At 49.6% G+C, this 25,085-nt stretch overlaps 1 protein-coding gene across 3 annotated transcripts in view; it reads right to left on the bottom strand.

The window, feature by feature from the left end:
- TMC5 (transmembrane channel like 5) overlaps window positions 1–25,085 on the bottom strand; it is a 73,458-nt gene that overhangs the window by 13,379 nt on the left and 34,994 nt on the right. For all 3 annotated transcript variants that reach the window (XM_079120401.1, XM_079120402.1, XM_079120403.1), the window contains exons 4-14: window positions 23,595–23,684; window positions 18,525–18,624; window positions 17,951–18,038; window positions 16,520–16,768; window positions 12,498–12,649; window positions 10,094–10,238; window positions 9,068–9,223; window positions 6,689–6,840; window positions 5,084–5,162; window positions 3,822–3,919; window positions 1,678–1,773 (exon numbers count right to left, since the gene is read on the bottom strand). In XM_079120401.1, coding sequence (XP_078976527.1) covers window positions 1,678–1,773; window positions 3,822–3,919; window positions 5,084–5,162; window positions 6,689–6,840; window positions 9,068–9,223; window positions 10,094–10,238; window positions 12,498–12,649; window positions 16,520–16,768; window positions 17,951–18,038; window positions 18,525–18,624; window positions 23,595–23,684 — 1,405 coding nt within the window. The remainder of the gene's footprint in view (window positions 1–1,677; window positions 1,774–3,821; window positions 3,920–5,083; window positions 5,163–6,688; window positions 6,841–9,067; window positions 9,224–10,093; window positions 10,239–12,497; window positions 12,650–16,519; window positions 16,769–17,950; window positions 18,039–18,524; window positions 18,625–23,594; window positions 23,685–25,085) is intronic.

Here is a 25,085-nt window from a genome sequence, read left to right as displayed (position 1 = left end):
ATCCCAGGAACTCAGGAGGCTGGGGCAGGAGGCCAGCCTCAGCAACTTAGTGAGACACTGTCTCAAAATAAAAAATAAAAGGGGCTGGGGATGTGGCTTAGTGGCAGAGCACTTGCTTAACATGCATGAGGCCCTGGGTTCCATCCCCAGTTGTATAATAAAATAAAACGGTTATATTATGATATTGCTGTGTCATTATTTTTCAAACAACAAAATCCTTAGGAGTTCCTGTAAGTACCATAGGATCCAGTCATTTCCCTTCTAGGTACATAGCCAAGAGAAGTGGGGAAAGGACCTCGAGGAGATGCCACAAGCCTGGGTTCATGGTGGCGCGATTCACAATCGCCAAAAGGTGGAAGCCACCCACGGGTCTGTGGGCAGATGAACGGATAAGCAAAATGTGGACTTGCGCACACAATGAGCTACTGTTCCGCTGTAGCTGGGAAACGCTATGCGGCGACCCTAGAGGACAGGATGTTGTGTGAACTGAGCCAGGCACAAAGGAACAAGGATTCTTTGTACTCTATGATGGTGTAGACTAGCCAGATTCCTGGAACCAGAAAGTAAAAATAGTGGTTGCCAGGAGCAGGAAGGAGCGGGAAGGAGCGGGAAGTGAGGGGTTGATTCTGGGCACGGTATCGGTTTTGCAAGATGAGAAGGTTCTGAAGACGGGCCCCACGACAATGTGGTGACACTTGCTACATATCGAAGGGTTATGGCAAATAAGGTTCCCACAGGGCAGCTCCCCACGGAAAACAGAGGGACAGTGCGGCCCAGGAGGAGGCAGGGAGATGAGCCAAACATTAAACCTCCCAGTAAATCCTTTCCTGTAACAATGGGCCGATACTGAACGCCGGCCCCTGGACTTGACCTTCTTTCCCCCGTCGCCAATTAGCCCCAAACAGAGGCCCAGCAGATGTTGGACCTCTGGAGACAACGGATCCCAGAGAAAGGAAAGCAACGGGCAGGATCTGAGACTCAGCCCTCGGGTCTGGACTCCTCTCTCCCCAGAGACCCGTGAGCCTCGACCCTTCACAACCACCCTCCTGAGCTAAAGTTCTAACCCGTGCCTCCAGCCCGACGGTCCAAACTGCAAAACCCAGACTCCTTCCTTCTGAACCCGGGGCCACCTCCATACCCAGAAAACGCCCCCCGCGCCTGATGGACGGGCCTCGCTGCAGAATCGAGGAGAGCTGGCGGCCCGAGGCTGCTGCCCGGCTCCTGCCTCCGTCATCTGCGGGCCGTGGGCTTACACATATTTTCACCATATTTTTTTAACCATTGTTTTAAAAAGAGTGCTCATAAGGATAACAGTGGCCATAGTACCCCCACTTGTAAAATATTTCTGAATGAGGTGCTCACTAAGCACTTAGCATATGCATTTTCTCAAATAATCCTCTCTGAAACCCTGTGAAGTAGGTGCTATTAGCTCTACCCTTTACCTTGCACAAAGAAAACCAGCTGGTTGAAATAATAGAGGTGGGAGGCCTTTGTAAGCTGCCTAATTGCCAGCAGGCTCCCTAATAGGCCACCTAAACACCAAAGCCCTCGCTAAATCAAGTCTAAATTGAATATTGAATTCACTGACACAGTGAGTTACCTGGGCAGGGGGGGCAAGATTTGAGACCTCCCAATGAAAGGCCAAGTCCACAGTCAGGTATGAACCCACCAACTTACCACACCAGAGTTTGTGCGTAGATCAGTTCTAGAACGTTCCTGGCAATGTCGAATTCCTGTAAGCCAAGACTTGTGATGAACCGCTTCCCAATGATCCTGTGCAAAGGTCCTGAGGTTAGTCCCCAAACCACCACTCCGCCCTCAAAAGACCCCCATGGAACAGGACCGTCAGCCATGGAGACCCTTGCCAGTTTAGGATAAAGTTGTCAGTTCCCTTGCAAACGTTTGAAAAGTTCTGAGTTATTAGCATGTTTCTGAAGAAATCATTGAGGGGAAAGTGGAATTAATACTGCATAGTCAAGTGGGGTGCTACTAAATTATTTTTAAATAATTCTAGAGAATTTTGTTATCCTAATTATTAACATATCCCATATCTTTTAAAATAATTTTCTGCTTATTAAACCTTTTTCATGAGTCAGATAAACTTGGCGCTACCCAATAAACTAAAACTTTTTTTTTTTTTTTTTTTTGGTTATGGGGATGGAACCCAGGGTCATGCACTTGGTAAGCATGTCCTCTACCACTGAGCTTCAGTCCCCACCAAACAAAAACAATTACGTTAATGGTTACTGCTGTTAAATTCATGATGTTTCCCAACAAGGAGGAAACGAAGCTCTCTATTTCCTCGGGGGACACTTGAGACCACACCCATTTCTTTATACAGGAAGCTTCCCAGAACGTATTCTGTCAAGGGCTAGAGCTGCAGCCCAGGGGGAGAGCACAGGGCCCTGGGTATGTACTGCAGAAGAAAAAAGAACCCTTTTTACCTATATGCACAGGCCCTGGACAGAGGCTGGAATGAAAGCGAATCTGGGCAGAACTGAGTAAGGAAACTGGACATTGAATGTGTCCTCCGAGAAAAGAATCAGTGTTGTGTCGTGCTACCTCATCTCCAGGACAGCTCACAGAAGTGTGTGACTGTCAAGGAGCAGGGGGTGTAACTCAGTGGGACGGCACTTGCCTAGCATGCCTGAGGCCCTGGGTTCAGTCCCCAGTGCGGGGGTGGGGGGAGGAGGGGGGATGAGGAGGGAGGAGGAGGGAGAGGAGGAGAAAGGGGAGGAGGAGGGGGAGGAGGAGGAAGAGTAGGAGGGGGAGGAGGAGCAAGAGGAGGAAGAAGAGGAGGAGGAGGAGGAACAGGAGGAGCAAGAGGAGGGAGAGGAGGAGAAAGGGGAGTGGGGGAGGAGGGAGAGGAGGAGCAGGAGGGGGAGGAGGAGGAGCAAGAGGAGGAAGAAGAGGAGGAACAGGAGGAGCAAGAGGAGGAGGGAGAGGAGGAGGGAGAGGAGGAGGAAGAAGAAGAGGAGGAGGAGGAACAGGAGGAGCAAGAGGAGGAGGGAGAGGAGGAGAAAGGGGAACAGGAGGGGGAGGAGGAAGAGGAGGGAGAGGAGGAACAAGAGGAGGAAGAGGAGGAGGAGGGGGAGGAGGAGGAAGAGAAGGAAGAGAAGGAGAAGAAGAGGAGGAGGAGGAGCTATGTGACTCTGTAGAACAGAAAGCTCATCGTATTATTAAAAGTGAGTGAATGAATTTAAAGGAGAACCGGGCAGGGCGGGAGGAAGCTCGGTACTCCAGCAGAGCCTGTGCAAAGCCTGGAGTCCAATCCCTGGGCTGGAAAAATAAAAGTACGCACTGCACGAGGCCCGCGGGGAGCTGCCTGGGTTTGCGCACCGGGACCTCACATGGAGCCAGGGCGATGGTCGTGGGAGAACAATGGGAGGCATCGCTGGTGCCGAGAGGAGCGCGGCCAGGGCGCGGCTCGCGTCACGGCGATGCCACGTGGGTCTGCAGCACACGCGAGTCGTGCACGCTCACACAGCAGTGTGTGCACAGAAAAATCTGGAGGCACAGACGCTGGACTAGTAAGATTGTCTGCAGTGCATCAGATTTCAAGTGCTCCTGTTTTATTTCGAGAGTGTTCCATTTGGGTTTTGTGTTTTCCCAAGAGAAAGTTAAACGGAGCCCAGGGAAGGAGGACACAGGCCTGCCAGGTTAAGGAGAGGTCCTGTGACCGCTTAGAACAACCCCCCACCAGACAGTGGGCAGACAGCAGCACACCTTCTCGGTACTCCAGGGACCCCTGCTGTCCCCCCAGCCGGGAGCCAGGCTTCAGGCACAGTATCAGGGACAGCTACTCACGACGACATACTTACCTCCTCAGAAACTCCCCCAGGAAGGAATCAGCTAAGGAGAACACGAAGTCCATCAGAAGGAGCCGGTAGATCTCCTGGCCAATCAGGGTCTCCCAACACTGGAAGGCACATGGGAGTCAGGGGGCAGGCACGTGGCCCCAGTTCAGACTCAGCCTCCCCGTCCTGGCTCCAGTGCTCAGTGGGCACGGCTGGTGGCTCAGACTGACCCGGTCCTCGTGAACCCAGAAGAGCAGACCCACTCTCTGCCACCAGCGCCGCCAGGTTTGTTTCCAGGGGTGCTCATCCTCTTTCGGGGTTCCGTCCTCACCATCAAGTCCTGCTCTCCACCTACACCCAAACCTTCCCTTCCCGTGAGCCCGCTTCTGGAAACGTTTCATCTCCAACCGAACACTTCTGGGGGCATTTCTCAGTCAGGGACAGTCTGTTTCTCCAGGAGGGTGGGCATCATCGATCACTGGGAATGCTCCCCTTCTTTTTGGTTTATTGACCTTACAGAAAATCAATTAATACCTGCTTAAGAAAGTGACTTGTGATTGAGTTGTTACTGCAGGCGTGTGTAAACTGGAAACTTGGTTAGTTTATGAAACTAGTGGTTTGTAAACTATGCAGAAAATCAGTCTTATGAATTTATAGACTGGGAGCTTTTAGGTTTGGCTGAAGAGGGAGAGGGAAGTTCTAGGTTCATAGCTCAAGGATGAATGGATGGATGGATGGATGGATGGATGGATGGATGGATGGATACACAGGTGGGTGGATAGATGGATGGATGGATGGATGGATACACAAGTGGGTGGATAGATGGATGGATGGATGGATACACAGGTGGGTGGATGGACGGACGGATGGATAGTTGGATGTAGGTGGATAAATGATAGATGAGTAGATGAGTGTGGATGGATGGATGGATGAATGGATACACAGGTGGGTGGGTGGATGGATGGATGGATGGATGGATTGGTGGATGGATGGATCAATGGTGAAGAGAAGTATAATGTGGCATCCTCTCTAACCAGTCTAACTTGGAGGGCTGGTTTTGAACTCCTCTGATGAGTAGGGTGAGAAGATGAGGGTACCATGTTCATGTGAGATGGTTTGTATCGGGACACAGCAATGTTATTTGGGTACCCAGGGATGAAGGATGTCAGAGAGTTGAAGAAATTAAAGCTAAATAGGGGCGTGATGGCTCAGGAGAAATGGATGTCCTGCCTTGAGATCAAAGACCAAGAGACCCAACTTCAGGCAGAATAGCATGAAAACCTCACCTCTTCACCAGACAGGGCCACAATGTTGAGCCAATAATAACAAAGAATTCCAATGATTGATATTTTTAGAAAGATGTTTCTAAAAAACAGAAGAGAAAATAACCATCATTAAATCCATGGCAGTCTCCTGTGCCAACATGCCTTTGGGGCACATGGTAGGATAGGAATTCCTGCCCTCCTGTGGACGAGGGGGGCATGTAGCTACTTCTGGCAAGCGCACTGTGAGCCGAAGCCATTCTGTGCCATTCTGAGCTGCAGCAGTGATGCCGCTGCCAAGTCCTCCGGAAGGCACCCTCTGCCCTTTGGAAAGGCAATCAGCAATATCCAAGATGGCGGCCTCTCCCAGCAGGTCGCCCTTGGTGATTGACAGGAGCATAACCGGCCCTCCTGCCACACCACAGAGCAGATGGAGCCCGCGCAAGACAAAAACCTTGTGTTCCAAGCTACTGAATCCTGGGATTGTGCTGTCGTCCCTGTCACTGAGGCATGACCCCATGTATTCTGATCGATGCACTCTCTTTCATTGCATCTCCAGTCGATTTTCACCTCACATGACAGGAGCAAGTGTCCTACTGTTCACTGGGTGCTGACCAAAGGCCCTCTGACTAGCGCCTTACTGCGTCGTCTCGTTCACGACTCCACCATCAGCAAAAATATATTTTATGCCCATCTTGCCTAATAGGCAAGACTAGGAGGTGACAGGAAAGCCTATATTCCTGCTTCTACATCTACTTAATGGGGTGTCAGGGAACAGCTCTTGGAGAGGGTGACGTTTGAGCAGAAATTCAAATAAAGTCGGGAAGTGGGCCATGTGGTTAGGTGTGAGAAGAACATTTGGGCAGAGAGAACATTCCATGCAAAGGCCCGGGGGTGAGCACACGTCTGGCATGTTTGTGACTACTCAGGAGCCAGGCAAGGAGGAGGCGGTGATCAAGGAGAGAGCTGGACAATGAAGCTGAAGAGCTGGTCGGGAGCCAGACCTCAGAAGCCCCGGGAAGGAGCCTACCCTGGAAGTGACCCACAAGGAAACCCGAATGGCTTTGTGCGGGCTTACTGCCATAACCAGGAGCGATTCAGGGAACCCGCCAGGAAGAAGCTACAAAGAGATCTGGACAGTACCAGCCTTTGTTTATCAAAACCCGGGGTCCACCTCTAGCACATAGGATGCCTTAGTGGGAATCACTAAAAGGCGTCTCTCCCAAGTCCATGAATTGCCAAAAGCACCCTCCCACCTCTGGGTGACCGATTTACAAAAATGTACCTCCTCATCCCTACTGATGCTGTGAGTGCCAGAACTCAGTCTGACCCTGGATGATTTCAATCCCCATGCCAACCCCTCAGGCTGGAACCTTTGGGCAGTGCACTGCTTGCCCATCTGTACATGTCGTCCTGGAGATCTATGCTAAGCCTCAGGCTTACAACCATTGGAAAGGTAAGCTATATCTCTGAGCTCTATTTTTCCAGTTTTTCTTTTTAACCCCTCCCCATGAACACACTTCACTCTTGAAATCCCTCCCTTCTGGAGGACAGAACCGTGATATCTGAGCAGAAGCCCTCCAGCTCCCTGGAAATGAGACTGGCACTGGCTGCCTCGGACACACCTACCGGATCAGGAGGACGTAGACCTGGTGCCGGGGCAGCTCGAACCGCTCCACCAGGCGGAACATGGAATAGAAGCGCGGCACAGCCAGGTTGATACAAGACACGAGGAAGGGCAGCAACAGCACAGCTCCAGGGTTCCTGTGCGTCTTCAGGAACTGCGGGGACAGAGTCAAGACACCCACTGTGCACTGGACCCTCTCTGCCTGCTCGGAAGACCAGCACGGTGGGGAAACCCCAGAAGGGGCTCCTCTGGGGTTAGTTATTAAGCTACCATTGATTTAGCACTTACCCTGTGCCAAGCATATTGAGGCTCAGAGAGGTGAAGACACTTGCCCAGGATCAACCAGCAAGAAAAGGGAAACTCTGAACCCAGATATTTCTGCCCCAGGAGCCTATGCTTCAATAGCCGTTGTGGGACGTCCCCTTCCTTGTCAAGACTCCCAGGACACTGAGGACATGCCTCTCGCTGAGGGGGCAAAAGCCTGCATCTACGGACACCGCAGCCAGAGGGCGCCACTCGCAATGGAAATTCTCTTCCCCTCTCCTCTGTGGTCTTGTGCATTTCACCAGGTGTCCCCTGTTCTGGGGAACCGAGGAGGGGCCCTCCGCTGGCCCACGCTGCACCTTTGTGTGAGGTCAGGAGGGACGACCTTCCTCAAGGGGACACAGCGCCCTGGCGTCTGGCTCAGCGGGCGCCGACCCTTGGCTGAGAGCATCGGGTGGATTCGTGGGACGCCTCCCTCCCCGTCCCTCCCCAGGTCTGAGCCCACCCCCGCTGGGTGGTTCTGGGAGTGTCCTGGGAGCCAGGCCCCCTGGGTCCCCCTGCTGCCCGGTGGGGCCGGATGCTCGGATGCCATTTGTGAAGCACAGAGGTCACGTAACCTCAGAGAGGCTGCAAGAATTCGGTGAGACCGAATGGGTAGCGCGTGGCCCAGAGTTGCGGGGGACATTCCCACGAATCCAAGAGACGAAGACTGGTGGCCACCGGGGCTGTGCCAAGGGTCGCCTGCCTGGCACGGAGCAGGTGCTGGAGCAGCGGGACTCCCTGCCCTGGGCCCCCCCCCCCCACCCCCCCGCTGCTCCCTTTGCTTCAGGACCAGAGTCGCTGGCCACCGCTCCCACCTCGGTGGGCAATGCCAGGCCCGCGGACAGCGCCCCACCTGCCCTCCTTCACCCAGACCTTCAAGGCGCCTCCACACAATCCCACACCTGCGTGTTCCCCTGGCCTCTTCTGCATTATTCATCCATTTGGTTGAGCACCTACTATGTGCCAGGTCTCAGGCCAGGTGCTGGGAGAAGCACGCCTGGGCAGGGGGCTTTGAGGCCACACGTGTGGGGGGCAGAGGGGGAGGCTGCAGAGTCAGGTGCGCTTTCCTCAGCCTAGTGGAGGTGCTTGTGGTGGCGAGGGCAGGCTTCCTGGAGGAGGTGGTACCCATGCTAAGGGCTGGGTTGTCGGGGAGTTGGCCAGGTAAAGGGAGGGAGAGATGAAGAAAAACACAATACTTTCCAGGGTCTATGGACACACCATTATGCATCGTCGGCACTGGATATGGGGGTGGTGGGGTACAGGCAGAAGCCAGATCATAAAAGATCTATGGATCATGCCGTGGAGGATAGACTTTTCTTTCCTTTCCTTTTCCTCTCCCTTCCCTCCTTCTATCCTTTTGCGCAGTGCTGGGAATCAAATCCCGGATCTCATGCGTGCTTTACAAGTGCTCTATCACTGACCTATCCCCTAGTCCCAGGTTTTATATCAAGAATAATGGGAAAACCACTCAGGAAAGTGAAATAATCAGACCAGAATGAACCCCAATTCTGGAGATCAGCAAACTGGATATAACGAGCCCTGTTATCCAGATAACAAAGCAGAAACGTACAGAAAAACAGTGCTTCCCAAGGCCACACCGCTAATCGGCGCCTGGCCTAAGTCACAGCATCCTGTCACTCAGGGCCCCAGGCCCTGGGCAAAGCCCCGAATCTTCTCTCCCGACCACCACACACCTGAAGGCAGGTCAGCTCTGCTCCTTCACAGAGAGGACCTGGGGCTTGGGAGGATCAGATCCCTCTTCAGGGGTCACTAGACTTACTGAGCATCTACTCTGTCCTGGGCGCATGGAGACCAGGGGAAGAAGGACAGGAGGAAACAAGACCTGGCTCCGGACGTGTGGCCGGAGCCCAGCTCTCCAGCAGTCCAGCCCTCTGGCCCCTCGCTAAGGGCGAGCTGAGTCCAGGAGCCCGGGGGCTGGGAGCCTCCACAGGTGTGAACTGGCTTCCCGATGTCAGCACTGGGCCTCGGTCCGGCTCTGCCTCGCGGTCCCCCTCCCGGCTCCCCACTTCCTCTGCCCTCTGCTCTGCCCCTGGCGTCCCCGCCCCTCTGATTACCTCGGAGTTGTACTCGGCCAGGTAATAGACGGCCACACAGCAGGCGATGGCCACGCCGGTGGAGACCAGCCAGGCGGCCACGTGAGCCGACAGGCGGGTGAGCTGCTGGTGAAAAGTGAGCTTGGTGTTCTCCAGACGGATCTCTGACAGGTTCTCCTGTGAACACGGGAAGCCGGTGACCACAGCTCCCCAGGCAGACGCTGGCCACACAGGCACCCCCGGCCCAGATCCACAGGGGAGGGTCGTGGACTATGGGAGGCTCAGGGGAGAACTCAAAGGGCCAAGGACCCCACACCACCACACCAAACTCCATCTCCGTCTTAGAGGAGGGAAGAGGCGGGGGCTGTGACCCTGAGGGAGATGCATGTAGGACACACGTCCTTCTCTAGGGAGTCTGGGTGTGCACAGGAGGAAGAAGTCGATATCACCACCCTTGTCAAAGTCCCTCTTGGTAACTTCTGCTTGTTATTTCTTTTTAATAAGTTTATTTCTGTCAACCAGGGTTGCTCAATCTCCACATTATTAATATTTGGGGCCACATAATTTTGTTGGGCCATCCTCTGCATTGCAGAGAGCTTAATGGCTTCCCTGGCCTCTACCTGCTGGAGGCCAGCAACAACCTGTCCCCAATGGTAGCAACCACAAAAGTCTCCAGACATTGGCAACGGTCCCTCTGAAGGGAGAAGATGCTCTAGATTGAAAACCACAGCTCTGGGGTAAAATTTTAAACCTGGAACTGCAGAGCCAGGAAGTATATGCCTTTTAACATTTTGGCCTAAATGCTAACATGGCCTCCAGGAAGGCTGTACCAGTGAGAAGGCCCCCAAGCCGTGAGGAAATGTCCCTTTCCCTATGTCACCACCAGAACTGGGCATTATGACTATTTTATGTTTCTATTTGTTTTTCCACCAATCTCATGAGCAATAAAAAAGCAACCCATTACTGCCCAAAGAAAGTTGGAGACATCTAGGAGAGGGGAAGGAGACCACCCGTGGACAGCGGCCGGGTGAAGCGAGCTCGCCTTACCCTTATCTCGGTGCTGAGATTCTTCTGTTTGAGCTTCACGGCTTTTTCATGCGTGACGGTGAAGTCCCAGCAGAAGATAAGCTTGGCGATCCCTCTGGAGTAAATGTGGGGGTTGATGAAGTTGTTCCGGAAGTACTTGGCCATGCTGCAGAAGGCGGGAACCAAAACACCCACGGTTACTCCGAAGACTCTGGCGGGGGGTTCGGGGATGGGACCGAAGAGGCCCTGTCATCTGTGGTGGAAGGTGACATGGAAGAGTGAGCCTGGAGCTCTGAGAGAGCAGACAGAAGTCACAGGCCTGGCCTGCCATCCTCAACTGCCAGCTGGGGAAATCTTTGTCCCTTGAACTGTGTCGGTCTCCATGCCTGTGATTGGGGATGATATCAGTGACCACCTCAGGGATTAGTATTAGCTTCCGATAGCTGCTGTAACAAATCACCACCAACACAATTGCTTAAGATGACCTGATTTAAAAAAAATTTTTTTTTTTTTTTTTTTTTTTTTGGTGCTGGGGATCGAACCCAGGGCCTTGTGCTTACAAGGCAAGCACTCTACCGACTGAGCTATCTCCCCAGACCCTTAAAATATTTTTAGTTGTAGATGGACACAATACTTTTATTTTTATGTGGAGCTGAGGATGGACCCCAGTGCCTCATGCGTGTGAGGCAAGTGCTCTACCGCTGAGCCCCAGCCCCAGCCCACGAATTTATTATCTTAACACCGCTGGAGGTGAGAAGTCAGGAAATGGATCTCCCAGGGCTCAAAGCAAGATGTTGGCAGGGCCCTGGTCCTGGGAGGAGGGTCTGGGGGGAACCCATTTCTTTGCCTTTTCCAGGTTTGGTGGGCTATCCACTTTTTGACTGTGGGTCCCCCTCAAAGCCAGAGGAGCACCATCTCTCTCTTTCCCTCTCTGACCTCTGGTCTCCCTCCAGCTGGATCACCCAGGATGATCTGCCCATCTTGAGATCTTAAACTTAAGCACATCCCTTTTGGGGTGGGGGTTAGCAGCCGACCCCAAGTCACTAGAGTGCCTGGAACAGCAAGCGCCCCATAGAGAGTGCACCCCACTGAGATGGTGGGGAGGCCCCAGGCCCAGGGTCCCTCAGCACCCAGCCTGGCAGGTACCAGGTACTGAAGACGGTTAGTATTGGCTTTCCCAAATCTGCACCCAAGTATCAGCAACTACAGATGCATTTTCTAGTTTGATCGAATGGAATGAAATTGCACTTTAGTCAGCATTATCATGCTGGCATTAAGGCCGTTATGAGCTGGATTGCATCCTCCACCCCAAATTCAAGTGAAAGTCCAGTTGGAGGTAGGGGATTTTTAAAAAGAGGTGATCAAATTAAAGTGAAGTCATTAGGGTGGGTCCTCATCCAACAGGACTGGTCTTCTGAGAAGAAGAGGCCATTAGGGCTAGGGGTGTTGCTCAGAGGTGGGGCACTTGCCTAGCACGAACAAGGCCCTGCTTTCAATCCCCAGCACTGCAAAGAAATTAAAATTAAAAAAAAAAAAAAAAAAAGAAAAAGATTAAGACCCAGAAACCCAGAAGGAGGACCACTGAACATTCAGGCAGATGACAGCTGTATGAGTCAGCTTTCCATCACTATAACACATGCCTGAAATTTAAAAAAAAAACTTTTAAAGAAAAAAGGTTTGTTTTGGCTCACAGTTTTGGAAGCTCTAGTCCATAATCAGTTAGCCCTGTTGCTTTGCACAGCATGGGGGGCAGGCGCACAGAGCAGAGCAAAACTTCCCGCTTCATGATCAAGAAGGGAAAAAGAGACCAAGAGACCAGGGTCCCACGATCCCCTTTGAAGACATACCTCAAGAGCTCCCACTTAAGCCCACCGTCTTAAAGTTTCCACCACCTCCCAACAGCATCAAGCTGGGACCACGCCTTTAATACCCAGGTCTTTTAGGGACACTAAAGATCCAAACCATAGCAATGGCTATCTATCTGCAAGCCAAGGAAAGAAGCCTCAGAAGAAACCCAGTCGACACCTTGATCTTGGACTTCCAGCCTCCAGAACTGTAAGAAAATAAATTCCTGCTGCTTTTTAAGCCCCTCGGTCTGCGATGGCACACCTAGCCACGTGTACGTTTGAACACTCTCTGGTTTCCCGCGGATGCCCTATCTCTGACAATTGTCCACCCAGGTCCTCATGTCCATGAGGGTCAACCCATCTTTATTTTTCTGACTGACTCATTTCTTCAAAGGCCTTCAGAAAGCCCCCTTCCTCTGTCCCGCCCCTGCTTTACACTGCAGGCTGAGGGACGATTAGCTGGCCGTGGAAAGTCAGAAATGGCCAAGAAGCTGGTCCCTGGGTAAGGGTCGTGCTTCTTGGATTTTGCCTAAATCTAAAACAAGCCTCAGAATCAGGCAATGCGGGTGTTTCTGTACCTGAAGAGCAAGCTGAAGAAGCAGATGATCAAGCAGGCCCCGATGGTGAAGAGGTAGGCCAGCTGCATGTTGTAGGAAATCCCGCTGCCCCCATGCCGGATGGAGGAGTTGGTGTAGAAGCCATAATACATCACCGTGTCCCTAAAGTAGCCCTGTGGGGGACAACGAAGAGATGGGGTCAGGTGGATCTTGAGATGGGTGAAGAACTATGGTCAGCAGAGTTGACCTGCCGTCTGCAGGAAATTTGGGCCAATCTGTTAAGACATTGTCATCCTTGGTATCCAAGGGGGATCCTGTCCGGAATTCTTAAGCAGACCCACATCTGCAGCTGCTCTTCCATAAAACGCCATTGTACCACATATAACCTGCCCACATCCTCCCGTCTGCTTTAGATGATCTCTAGATTACCCAAAATACCTAACACGATGTCTACACTGTGTCAATAGTTATTATCGTATTTGGTTTATTATCGTATTTGTTTTAGGGAATCAAGACAAGAAAAAAATGTATACATGTTCAAAACAGATGCCATTTTTTTTTAATGCTTTCAATCTGCAGTTGATCAAATCTAAGGATTCCCATGGAGGCAGAGGACTGTCTGGTTTGCCAGAAAAAGGACTCTCGAGTCCCCTGAGAACCTAGATGTTTTCTCCTGAGACTCCCACAGTGACGAGGAGTCCTCAAAGCAATATAACCTTACAACCGAGGCGCCTGGTCTCGCTGGTCACGCCAAACACCACCGGAGGCAGGACAGCCAAGCCTGTGTGCCTCTGGCCCCTGCTAAACACTAGGTCCACGTATATTTAAGGAAAACTATTCAAGCTTTAGGTCTGCAGTTCCGTTTACAGGAAATAAGGAACCAGAGAAACAAGTTGGAAAGATCTCAAGGAAATAACCAAACAGTTTTGGAAGGTAGGATTTCAGAGCCGATGGGACAATTGGCACAGTTTCTGTAAGAAGACTATGTCCAGAAAAGAGTGCCTGGGGCTGAGAGATTGTTCTAGATTCATAGAGAGTCAAGGAAAAACAAAACAAAACAAGAGAATACAGTCTGATCTTTGGATCCTGGTCAGAGCGCGCTATGAAATTTCTCCCAGTTTGGGTGAAATTTGGGAGAATGTGAATGTTGTTTGATTTTAGATAATATTCATTTTTAGTTTTGTTAAATGTGATGATGGCATTAGGACAGCACTGTGCCTTTATCTTTCAGTGATACGTGTTGAAGAATTTCAGAGTGAAAAATCCTGACATCTGTAACTTACTTTAAAATGCTTCCCGGAACAATAAGATAAAACAAATATGGACATTTTAAATCTATGTAGCAGGTAAAGGAGTATTTCTCATACTACTCTCTTTTTTTGTATATTTTGAAATAGTTCATAATAATAAATTCTTATACACAAAATATACACAGTGATGAAAACATGAAGGATAAATGAACACAAAAATTCCATTTTAATGCATCAATGAAAATATTTTTGGGTCTTTTTGTTTATTTGTTTTGGTACCAGGGATTGAACCCAGGGGTGCTTAACCACTGAGTCACATCTCAGCCTTTTTTATTTTTTATTTTGAGACAGGGCCTCACTAGGTTTCTGAGGCTGGCCTTGAATTTGTGATCCTCCTGCCTCAGCCTCCCAAATCGCTGGGACTACTGGTGTGAACCACTGTGCCTGGCTAAGGAAAATGTTTTCATGGAAAAGATGAAAAAAGACAAATGGCAAACCTTGATTTGGACATTCGCCCATAGACTAGATCCGGAGAAACAGTGGAGACATAAATGAATGGGCATGGCCGTGTCCCAAAAGGACCCCATAGACACCCAAATTTACATTTCATGTAATTTTCATGTTGCACAAAATGTTTGCCTTCTTTTGATTCTTTGCCGACCATTCATAAATATAAAGACCAATCTTAGTTCACAGAGGGCACAGAAACTGATGCAGGGCCACATCTGGCCCTCCAGCTATCTTTTTGTGATGCCTTCTCTCCAGAATCTCAAGGGCAGCTCACAAGGGCAGCTCACAAGGTCGATAAATCAGTGACCATTAAAAAAATAAAAAAGAATAATGTGTGCTGGGTATGGTGGTGCACACCTGTAATCCCAGCAGCTTGGGAGGCTGGGGCAGGAGGATTGTGAGTTCAAGGCCAGCCTCAGCAACTCAGCAAGGTCCTGAGCAACATGATGAGACCCTGTCTCTAAATAAAATGTAGAAAGGGCTGGGGATGTGGCTTGGTGGTTAAGCATCCCTGTGTTCAATCCCCAGTGACAAAAAAAAAAAAAAAATGAGGGAATTTATAAAAATATCCAAGACATATAGTGAACCCCCCCAAAAAAACTGCAAAACAAGACTTGTAACACACACACACACACACACACACACACACACACATACACACACACACACATATGTAAGGATATATATATATAAGGAAACTGATGCACATGTGGCCCTGCATCTGTTTCTGCACCCTCTGTGAACTAAGATTGGTCTTTATATTTATGAATGGTTGGCAAAGAATATACATATACATATTTTATATAACATGTAATATATATATATATATATAATTTATTTTGTTGCAATACTGGGGATGGAACCCAGGGCTGCACGTATGCTAGGTGAGCCCCCTACCACTCAGCTACTCCCCCAGTCCTCCTCCTTTCACTTTTAAAAGAATCCTTCCACCCTAGGATTTCATCTCACTCCAATTAGAATGGCAATTATCAAGAACACAAGTAACGATAAATGTTGGCCAGGATGTGGGGAAAAAGGCACACTCATCCATTGCTGGTGGGTTTGCAAAGGAGTGCAGCCACTCTGGAAAGCAGCGTGGAGATTCCTCAAAAAACTTGGAATGGTACCACCATTTGACCCAGCTATCCCACTCCTTGGCCTATACCCAAAGGAGTTAAAAATCAGCATACTACAGAGATACAGCCACATCAATGTTCATAGCAGCTCAGTTCACAGTAGCTAAATTATGGAACCAACCTAGATGCCCTTCAATTGATGAATGGATAAAGAAACTGTGGTATTTATACACAATGGAATATTACTCAGCCATAAAATAGAATAAAATCATGACATTTGCTGGTAAATGGATGGAGTTGGAGAATATCATGCTAAGTGAAATAAGCGAATCCCAAAAAACCAAAGGCTGAATGTTTTCTCTGAGAAGTGGATGATGGAACATAATGAGGGGGTGGGGGAGGGTAAGAGAAAAATGGAGGAACTTTGGATGGTGTAGAGGGAAATGGGGCTGGAGGGGGTGAGAGAAGGAAAGATGGTGGACTGAGACAGACATCATGACCCTACGTACATGGTGTGAATCTACATCATGTACAACCAGAGGAACGAAAAGTCGTACCCCATTTATGTACAATGAATCAAAATGCAGTCTGTAAAAATAAAAAAAAAAATTTTAAATTAAAAAAAGAATCCTTATCCGTGTTTCTATGACTATTTACTTACTATTTACCATCCAGTTACCTACTGATGGATCCATGGATCAATGTTTGTAAAGGAAAAAAAAAAAAAACAGTCTACAAAGACACCCACCGCAGGGAGAAAGATTAAGTGGACTTTTTCTTAGTTTTCTTCTCTGGTAGGAATTTTCCAAAAGGAACTCTGAAATTTTGTAGAAATAGGAAGAAAAAGAAATGTGGGTCTCCAACATGAGACGATGCCCAAGAGTTACCGTCAGGGGAAAGAGAGCAGGTCAGGGACGATAGATAAAGAGCAATTCATCTTTTATAAGAAAAAGCAAGAAAAGGGGTGCTTTGTACTTGGGTGGATGTGTGTTGTCTGTGTGCAAAAGAGGATCGTGGAAGACCCAGGCTGTCAGTGGTGGCGCCTCCAAAGGCAGAAATCCCACAATGCTGTGTGTGTCACTGGGCCTGGGGGTTGTTTTCAAAGCCCACTCTCCCCACTCATTGGCTCCCGGGCAAAACGGGAGGTCTGGATGGGTGGAGGGCTGTGCGGGGTGTGAAGCCAGGGCCCAGGGGATGGAGGGCTCACCGCCCCAGTGAAGAACTCCAGCCCCGTGAATGGCAGGGTGTTCTTCTCCGCCACGGTCAGCTGGGGGATGACGAGGAAGCTGAAGTTCACGATGAAGGAGAAGATGTTGAACTTCAAGAGCCACTTCAGAAAGTTGAAATAGGAGAGGACACTGGTCCCGAACTTGCCCCCGATGACCTTGAGCGTCTTCTGCCACAAGCTGGTGGTGTTGAGGAGCTCAGAGACACCGTTCCTGGATCTCCGGAAACCCTGGAGTAGGACCAGGCGGGGGGCCTCAGGGTCACTCAGGCGTCTCCTGAGCAGGACCCATCACTGCCACCGTCCCTAAAGCATTCTATGGTACCACCCACCACGCTCTGTGTGCTTACAAAGTTGATCTCCTTTAACCCTCACTAACCCCAAGGTTCTGCTATCACGACCTGCCCGGGTTTGTGGTTGAAGAAGAAGATGCTCCCAACGAACTTAGCATCCTCCTATGCCCACCCTATGCCCACCTTTGCTCCCAGTGGCTCTGGGAAAAGACAGCTCTCTGATTCCATCCTTCCATCCTCACTCTTGACCCTCCCTATTCTCACCCTCTTGCTGTGCCCATTTTACTATTGCAACATAAATTAGTGTACCTATTGCACGCATGTTCACTGCAGCACTGTCTACGATAGCTAAGAGATGGAACCAACCCAGGGTCCATTGAGATGAATGGATAAAGAAATAGGGTGTATATGCATGATGGAATATTATTCAGTCATAAAGAAGACCAGAATCCTCTCATTTGCAGCAAAATGAATGGAACCGGAGGACTTTGTGTTAAGTGAAATAAGCCAGACTCAGAAAGACAGGTACCGCAGGCTCTCTCATAGTGACAGCTAACATAAATCATTTCGAATGTAGAGTAGGGATTACTAGAGGCTGGGAAGGATTGGGGGGAAGAAGAATGGGGGGGAGGGCTGGGGATATAGCTCAGTTGGTAGAGTGCTTGCCTTGCAAGCACAAGGCCCTGGGTTCAATCCTCAGCACTGCAAAAAAAAAGAAAAAAAGAATAAGGGGAGGCTGGGTAACATGTAGCAGGACACGGGTAGACAGAATAAGTTCTGGTGTTCCTAAGAACGGCCGTTCACAACAGCCTATGATGTGATTCATGCTCATCTAGAAGAGAAGAGCTTGAAGTCGCCAAATATAAAGAAATGACAGGGCGGGACTTAGGGCTGTAGCTCAGAGCTAGGGTGCGTGCTGAGTGTGCACCAGGCCTGGGGGCCACCCAGCACCAAAAAAAAAAAAAAAAAAAGGGAAGAAAGAAGAAAAGGAATAACGGGAGGGAAATGTTACAGTGCACGCCGTGTGCCTGTGTTGACATGTCACCTTATACCCATTAATGACTAAGGATTGCATGCTAATCAAAAAATAAGATTGCAATCCTAAAAAAGGCTGGCTCACCCGAGAGCAGGAGTTGAGACACTGAGCGCAGCACCGGAGCTCCAGGGTCTGGGGACACTGCTTGCTTCTCTCTTTGTCGACCGCCTTCCTGTGGGGAGGGGGAGAGAGAAGAGAGGCCAGTGCTGCGGCCTCTCATCCAGAAGGGAGCTGCAGATGCGGGGCACCCTAGTGGCACAGCGAGAGCTCATGGGATGATGGAGGAGTGAAGGGCGCAAACCAGTGAGCTCCTTCCAGGGGCCGGGCATGGACCCCAGCAAGCAGCTGTGCAGACCCATCCCCTTGGCTGTGCAGCCGACGCCCCCGCCAGACCCCACTAAGGGGGACTTTCTCCTGTTTCCCTGGTCTCCTTCTCAGAAGCAAGGCACCAATCGCAGCCCCCACCCCAGACGAGGGAGGGGGTCAACCTCCAGCTCCAAGAAATAAAGGAGTTCCCACTTAGATGTAGAATCTTCTAGAAGGAATATCTGTCTCTACCCTTGCAGGTATCGCTTTCTCATCTTTTTGAGATGGAGCAAAAGGAGCAGATGGGCTCTCCAACTTCACGGGGAGAACGGAAGAGCCCCTTAGTTCATACCTGAGCTTTCTCTTCTCCTCCATGGTCCTCGGCTGGTTCCTGATGGTCTTGATTCTGTCCCTCGATGTCATGGGTATCAGGGATGCTATTAACTTTTGTCCTGCCAGAGGAGATAAATGGAGTTGCATTTCTTTTTTTCTCTAACGGGGTTGTAACATTCTAAAAAACGTGTGCTGACGTTGGAGGTGGGTTTTTTATAAGAGCCCAGGAAAGAAGAAAATATGAACTTAAGGATTCCAAAGATCACAATTAAAAATGACAAGAAGACAGACACATGTGTTCAAACTCAGAGCCAAAGCACACAGTGATGTTTGAACTGTCTTTTGATTCAACACTTCTCTCCTGTCACCAGGAGCAACGTTCCGGAAAGCCAGCTAGATCCTACAGCTGGCTCAGACTGTCCGTCTCTCTCACTTAAACATCCACGCTACCACCTTTGGCCCATGAACTCCCGGCCCAGGTGACTCCTTTTCACTCTCTTCCACCTCCTCCTCCTCCTCTCCACTAACTCGTTTCTATCTCCCATCAGTGTGGTGGAGGGCATTGGTTGCCTACCCCAAGGTCATTCCCAATTTGCTAACAGAATCCCAACTGTGTTTAAGCCTATCCCACCTCCTCCTCCACCAGGTCCTGGCTGCCTCAGGGCAGACCCAGCCCCAGGACAGGGGCAGGTCCCTGTTAGCCTAGGCCAGTCTCAGGGGCCCGTCCCCCTTGCAGAGGACTGGATCAGGCCCAAGCATGGGACATATTGTTGGCCAATGTTCTCCAAGAAGTGGTCCACCAAGAAGTTGCTTGAAAAGGTGTTTTTCCCTTCTGTTTAAGGAAGCCAAAAACAGGGCTAGAGTCATAGAGCTCTGGCCTAGTCCATCCTGGCACTGCAGGGAAAAAAAGACAGATCCGTCCTTCCTCTTATGGTTGTCACCTGGAGCTCCTGTCACCAGTACTGTTGGGGCCATGGCGTGTTGGGGAGGACTGAGGGGCCGGGGAGTAGGCAGACTGGTGTCTTGGTCACATCACTGAGCCAGACCTCCTCACGAGGACGTACCTCATTGATTTCAATGACACAATTGGGGTGAAGGGGAAATCCCCAACTCGGGGTCGCTGAATCACTCTGACATTTGTGTCTTCCTGGGCAAGAAGGACAAGCAGAGAGGAAGAGAGAAGCAGGGTCTGGTGGTGCACGCCTGGAATCCCAGGAGCTCGGGAGGCTAAGGTAGGAGGATCACAAGTTGATTGCCAGCCTCAGCAACTTAGCGAGGCCCTATCTCAAAATAAAAAAAATAAAAAGGTCTGGGGACGTGGCTCAGTGGTGACGTTCCCCAGGTTTCAATCCCTGGTACCAAAGGGGGAAAAAAAAAAAGGTAAATTGGAAGGTGAAGGCTTCTCTGCTGCCTCCTGGGCAATTCCCCAGCATCTCGTACCTTGGGAGGCTTCAGCAGAAGCACAGGAAGCGTCTGTGCCTGGGCCTTCTGGGCCGTGAAGCGTCTGGGAAAGCGAGTCAGTCAAAGATGCTGAAAACTGCAATAATTGGTGGTGTTTTGTGTCACTGCTGTGTCTGCAAACCTGAGAGTCTATCACATCGATGTCAGAGATCGACGAGACCATGCCGAAGGTGGGGTTCACCCGCGACTTTTCTGGAAAAATCTGAATGGAGGAAGGAAGGCTTTCGACCCTAGGTGGCACATTCTCGACCTCTACGACGATTTCATTCACTCGGTCACCCGACAGCATCTCTTGCTTCCCGCTAGCTTGGTTCTGGGACCTGGGTATGGTCTTCAAAGACCCCACGCCGAGGTTACACCGGCATTGCCGAGACCCGGCCGGGGAAAGTGACGACGATCATAAAGGAGGTATTCCAGTCACGCTTCTCCAAAGCCAGGATGGGGCCACCGAAGCCAGCCCCCAACAAGTCACAACAGAACTCCCCACATCTGGCCCTTGAGGGGCCTCTTCAAAGGGAGCTGTGTGTTCTGGCCGAGAGTTCTGTCTCGGTAGCCAGGTAAGAAATGAGAAGCAGAATCCTTCACTAAAGACAATGGGATTCTAGAAACAGAGGACAGGCATTCTCTTAATGTTTCACAATCGAAGGGCAATGTGTGGAGCCAGGGGCCATGGCACACACCTGTGATCCCAGCAGCTGGGGAGGCTGAGGTAGGAGGATCGCAAGTTCAAGGCCAGCCTCAGCAACTTAGCTAGGTGCTAAGCAACTCAGTGAGACCCCCTTTTTAAATAGAATATAAAAAGGGGTGAGGATGCAGTTCAGAGGTTAATTGCCCCCAAATTTGATCCCTGGTACCAAAAAAAAAAAAGGCAGGCAACCTATTTTTTTAGTTTAGTTTGTTGGTCTAGAACTTATATTTTATGTTTGTAGTTTTATATGCTTATATAAAATCCAGATGTGTTTATGATGTTCCAACGATCTTCTTCTGATGGCTTCCAGTGGGGACACTGCTGTCTGCCTCCTGCTTTCCATTCTTTTTTCCTCCTATGAGCAGAAATGACATTTCCTGTGTGGACACGGTAGTCCCCTGAGATTCTCCCAGCTTCCTGTGCAGCTAAGGGAGGACGTGTGACCACTTTTAGGCATGGGACTTCAGGAACGCTCTTTAAGAGGGATGGTTTGCCTGGCCTTCACTTTAGACCTTCTCCACGGCCCCTCCACGAACCTGGAGAAGGTCATTTGAAAGCAAGAGGATCAATGTTTACCTGCTAATGGTGGAGGAAAGCTACCTGGGAGATTCAGTCCCTGAGGACCTCACAGGAAGAACCGCCGGACTTTGGACTTCCTCCCTCCACTCTTCTTGTTTCAGGGGAAAAAAATCAGTCCCTCTATTACTAAACCCATTGTTCTGGTTCAACGGCGGCACCTGAACACGCTTCCTATCCCACAGATTTAGAATCACCTAGTCCGCGTGGTTACTCAGCAGCTGGAGGAACCGCGGTGCCGACGGATGAACCGAGACCCGCTTCCTGTCACACCCTTTAAACGGGAGGACTGGACCAGAACTCAGGGACTCCAACTACTGATGATTGACAGTAACAATACCTGCCCATTCTGCAGGTCAAGAGCTTTAAATAGAGCGTATCACTGAGTTCTCACACTCGCCCTGTGGAGTCGGTACCATATCAACCCCATCTTACAGGTAAGAAAATGGAGGCTCAACAGGGATAATCAACCTAGGATCAAGAACACCAGAAAGGAGTCACCTAAGTTGAACCTAAAGCAGGGGCTCTCGATCACTACCCCTTGGCCCCATCCTGCTATAAGACACGGATGTGTCATTCATTTCTTAATAAATGAATAAATATTTGTGAGTGCCTACTGCAAGCCCGGGCTTCTTGGGGCATAGCGTAATCCATCAAAGTGACATCTTGTCATGAAGCCATCCACTGATTAATTGCACATGGTTTGAAAATCAGAACCAATGCAAGGCAAAAAAGGCAAAGAAAGCCACATCCTCTATTTCTTTCTTTCTTTCTTTTATGGTACTGGTCTCGAACCCAGGGACCCTTAACCACTGAGCCACATCCTGGGCCTTTTTTATTTTTTATTTTGAGACAGGGTCTTACGAAGTTGCTTAGGGCCTCGCCAAATTACCGAGGCTGGCCTTGAACTTGTGATCCTCCTGCCTCAGCCTCCCAATCCACTGGGATTACAGGCGTGGGCCTCCACACCCGGTTCCCTCTGCCTTTTAGGTACCCTCCTACCGGGGACCCTGAACTTCATGCTGGCTCCACAGAGCAGTCTTCTGAAGGCTGAAGGCCTCTTTCTCACTGGTGGTTAAAGCCATTCTCTGCTCCAGTGAGAACCCAATCAGAACGTGGTCATCATTTATATACGCATGGGTTTCCCTCCCAGGTAGCAACACTTAATCCTTGTAAATGATCCATGCTCCCTTGAGAAGGTTCTGGAAGGATGAATTTCAGATTATCCATAGGCTATGGGGCTGAAAGTCGAGAGAGAATTTTAAGTCATGGAGTCTCTCGATTTACAATATTATGGAAAAGATCCCATTAGTTTATTTCTTAAAATTTGCAGACAATGTTTTGGCGCCAGCCCCTCTCCTCAGTGGCATCCTCTGGGTTTCTTGATCTTTGCCTCCAGTAAGATCTTCACGACCCCACACAGTGATCCTCAGCTTTCACTAGTCTGATTCCAACTCCAACATCACATAAATGGATGATTATTCAGAAAAAAATGTTTGATCCATGCTTCTCGTTCCCATCCATGCAGACAATAGAGACAGGATGGACAGGTGACCCAGTCTCATCTCCTAGGATACAAATGACTGGCCTGGGTATTTGTGGTCCACATCGGCTGGTTAGAGTCTTTCCTTAGTACCAAAGAGCAGATGTGGGGGGAAGAAAGGCCTTCTCATGAGGTCGCTGAGCTGGGGGTGTCTGTGTGGACCCGACGGCCTGACGCTGGTGGAGATGAGAAGCAAGCTTATAGAGAAGTTGGGTCAAGCTGAGATGATAACTGGGCGAAAAATGAGCAAGTCCAGGTGGAGCCAAGCCCTGGCTGCAGATCCGGAGGCCCTGGTTTCTGTAACTCACTCAACACATTAATCCAACGAACGTCTCTGAAATACCTTATGTGTATTTCAGCATGAGGGGCTGGGAAGAATCACTTCCAGTTCTTCAGGTGACTCCCATGCCCTTCCCACCCACCTTGTGAGCCATAAATGCCCTCTGGGCTAATTCCCGTTTGATTTGGGTTTCTGTCACAACCAGAAGACTCCTAACGAAGCCAGCTCCATGCCCAGAAGAGGAAAAACCACAATCTAAAAGAGACCGCCAAGGGCTGGGGTGTTGCTCAGGGCAGAGCCCATGCTTAGCATATGCAAGGCCCTGATTTCAGCCAATGCACAGTACAGAGAGAAAGAGAGAGGGAGGGAGAGAGGGAGGGAGAGAGAGAGAGAGAGAGAGAGAGAGATCCATTATGATGATTAAGCCAACGCTGCCTCCACTCCTACAGCAGAGGAAATGGCCAATGGTGGATATCTGAGTTGCCTTGAGCAGTTTTCTTCCCCAGGGTTGATTTTCCAGTCATGGTCCATTCAGTCTTACCTTCAGGTGACTTGTGCCAATCACATTCAGACAATGGTAGGTTTCCATAAGCACAGACAGGCCCACGTTCACCCACGTAAGCAGGGTTCACTGGAAGGAAGAAGAGAGAGACACTGAAAATCATTCCCAGCCCACCAGATGGTCCTGAGCACAAAGTGGTGATGGCGTGCTAGCCCTGGCTGGTAATGGTCACTAACACTGAGGCCTTGTCTGTGAGGTGCCTACAGACCATGGCTAAGAACTCAGGTGGAGCGAGATGAAATCTTAGAGTAGTTTTAATGGATGTGGGGAAAAGGCACACTCACGCATGGCTGGTGGGACTGCAGATGGGTGCAGCCACTCTGGAAAGCAGTGTGGGAGATTCCTCAGAAAACTGGGAATGGAACCACCACTTGACCCAGCTATCCCACTCCTTGGTTTATACCCAAAGGACTTAAAATCAGCATGCTACAGTGATGCAGCCACGTCAATGTTTATAGCAGCTCAATTCACAATAACTAAACTGTGGAACCAACCTAGATGCCCTTCAATAGATGAATGGATAAAGAAACTATGGTATATATACACAATGGAATATTACTCAGCCTTAAAGAAGAATGAAATTATGGCATTTGCAGGTAAATGAATGGAGTTGGAGAATATCATACTAAGCGAAATAAGTCAATACCAAAAAACCAAAGGCCAAATGTTTTTTCTGATATGTGGATGCTGATCCATATGGCAGAGAGGCAAGGGAAGAATGGAGAGCTTTAGATTGGACAGAGGGGAGGGCGTAGGGGGTGGGAAATATGGTGGAATGAGATGGACATTATTACCCTACGTACATGAATGACCACACGAATGGTGTGACTCTACATCATGTGCAACCAGAGAAATGAAAAGCTGTGCTCCATTTGTGTACGGTGAATCGAAATGCATTCTGATGTCGTGTGTAACTAAACAGGACAAATAAAAAATAATAAAAAATAAAGAAAAAGAACTCAGGTGGCAAATAGGACAAAACCACATAAATGATATGATTAAGCATGATCAGCCTGGATGGATGGTTTGCACTGAACGACAAGCCATGGATAAAAATAGTCATCACATTGGGACCCAGGACAGACCCACACTTACATAACTGAAAAAGAAGTTCACAAAACCATACTCTTCTATGTCAATTTCTAATTTTGTTCTATTTTTTTTTTTTAATTCAACTTCACTTAAAAATTCATTTTGTGCTGGGAAGATAGCTGTTGGTAGAGTGTTTGCCTTGCATGCACAAGGCCCTGGGTTCAATCCCCAGTACTGCAAAAAAAAAAAAAGAATTCATTTTGCAACTCAGTAATGAGTTACATACAACTCAGGAGAGATACTCACGTAGGTGAAAGCAAAGGTTCCTTCTAGGTGTAGTGCTTCGTGACAATGCACAAATGGATGAAATGTGGGGTGATGTCCTTAGGGACAGAGTCCACTCTCAGTATCTACATGATGGTGCTACATTTCAATACT

This window comes from Sciurus vulgaris (assembly GCF_902686455.1).
Source record: "Sciurus vulgaris genome assembly, chromosome: 18".
Lineage (NCBI taxonomy): Eukaryota > Metazoa > Chordata > Mammalia > Rodentia > Sciuridae > Sciurus > Sciurus vulgaris.
The sequence above is the reverse complement of the archived record's forward strand: the minus strand, read 5'-3'. Positions and strand labels throughout refer to the sequence as shown.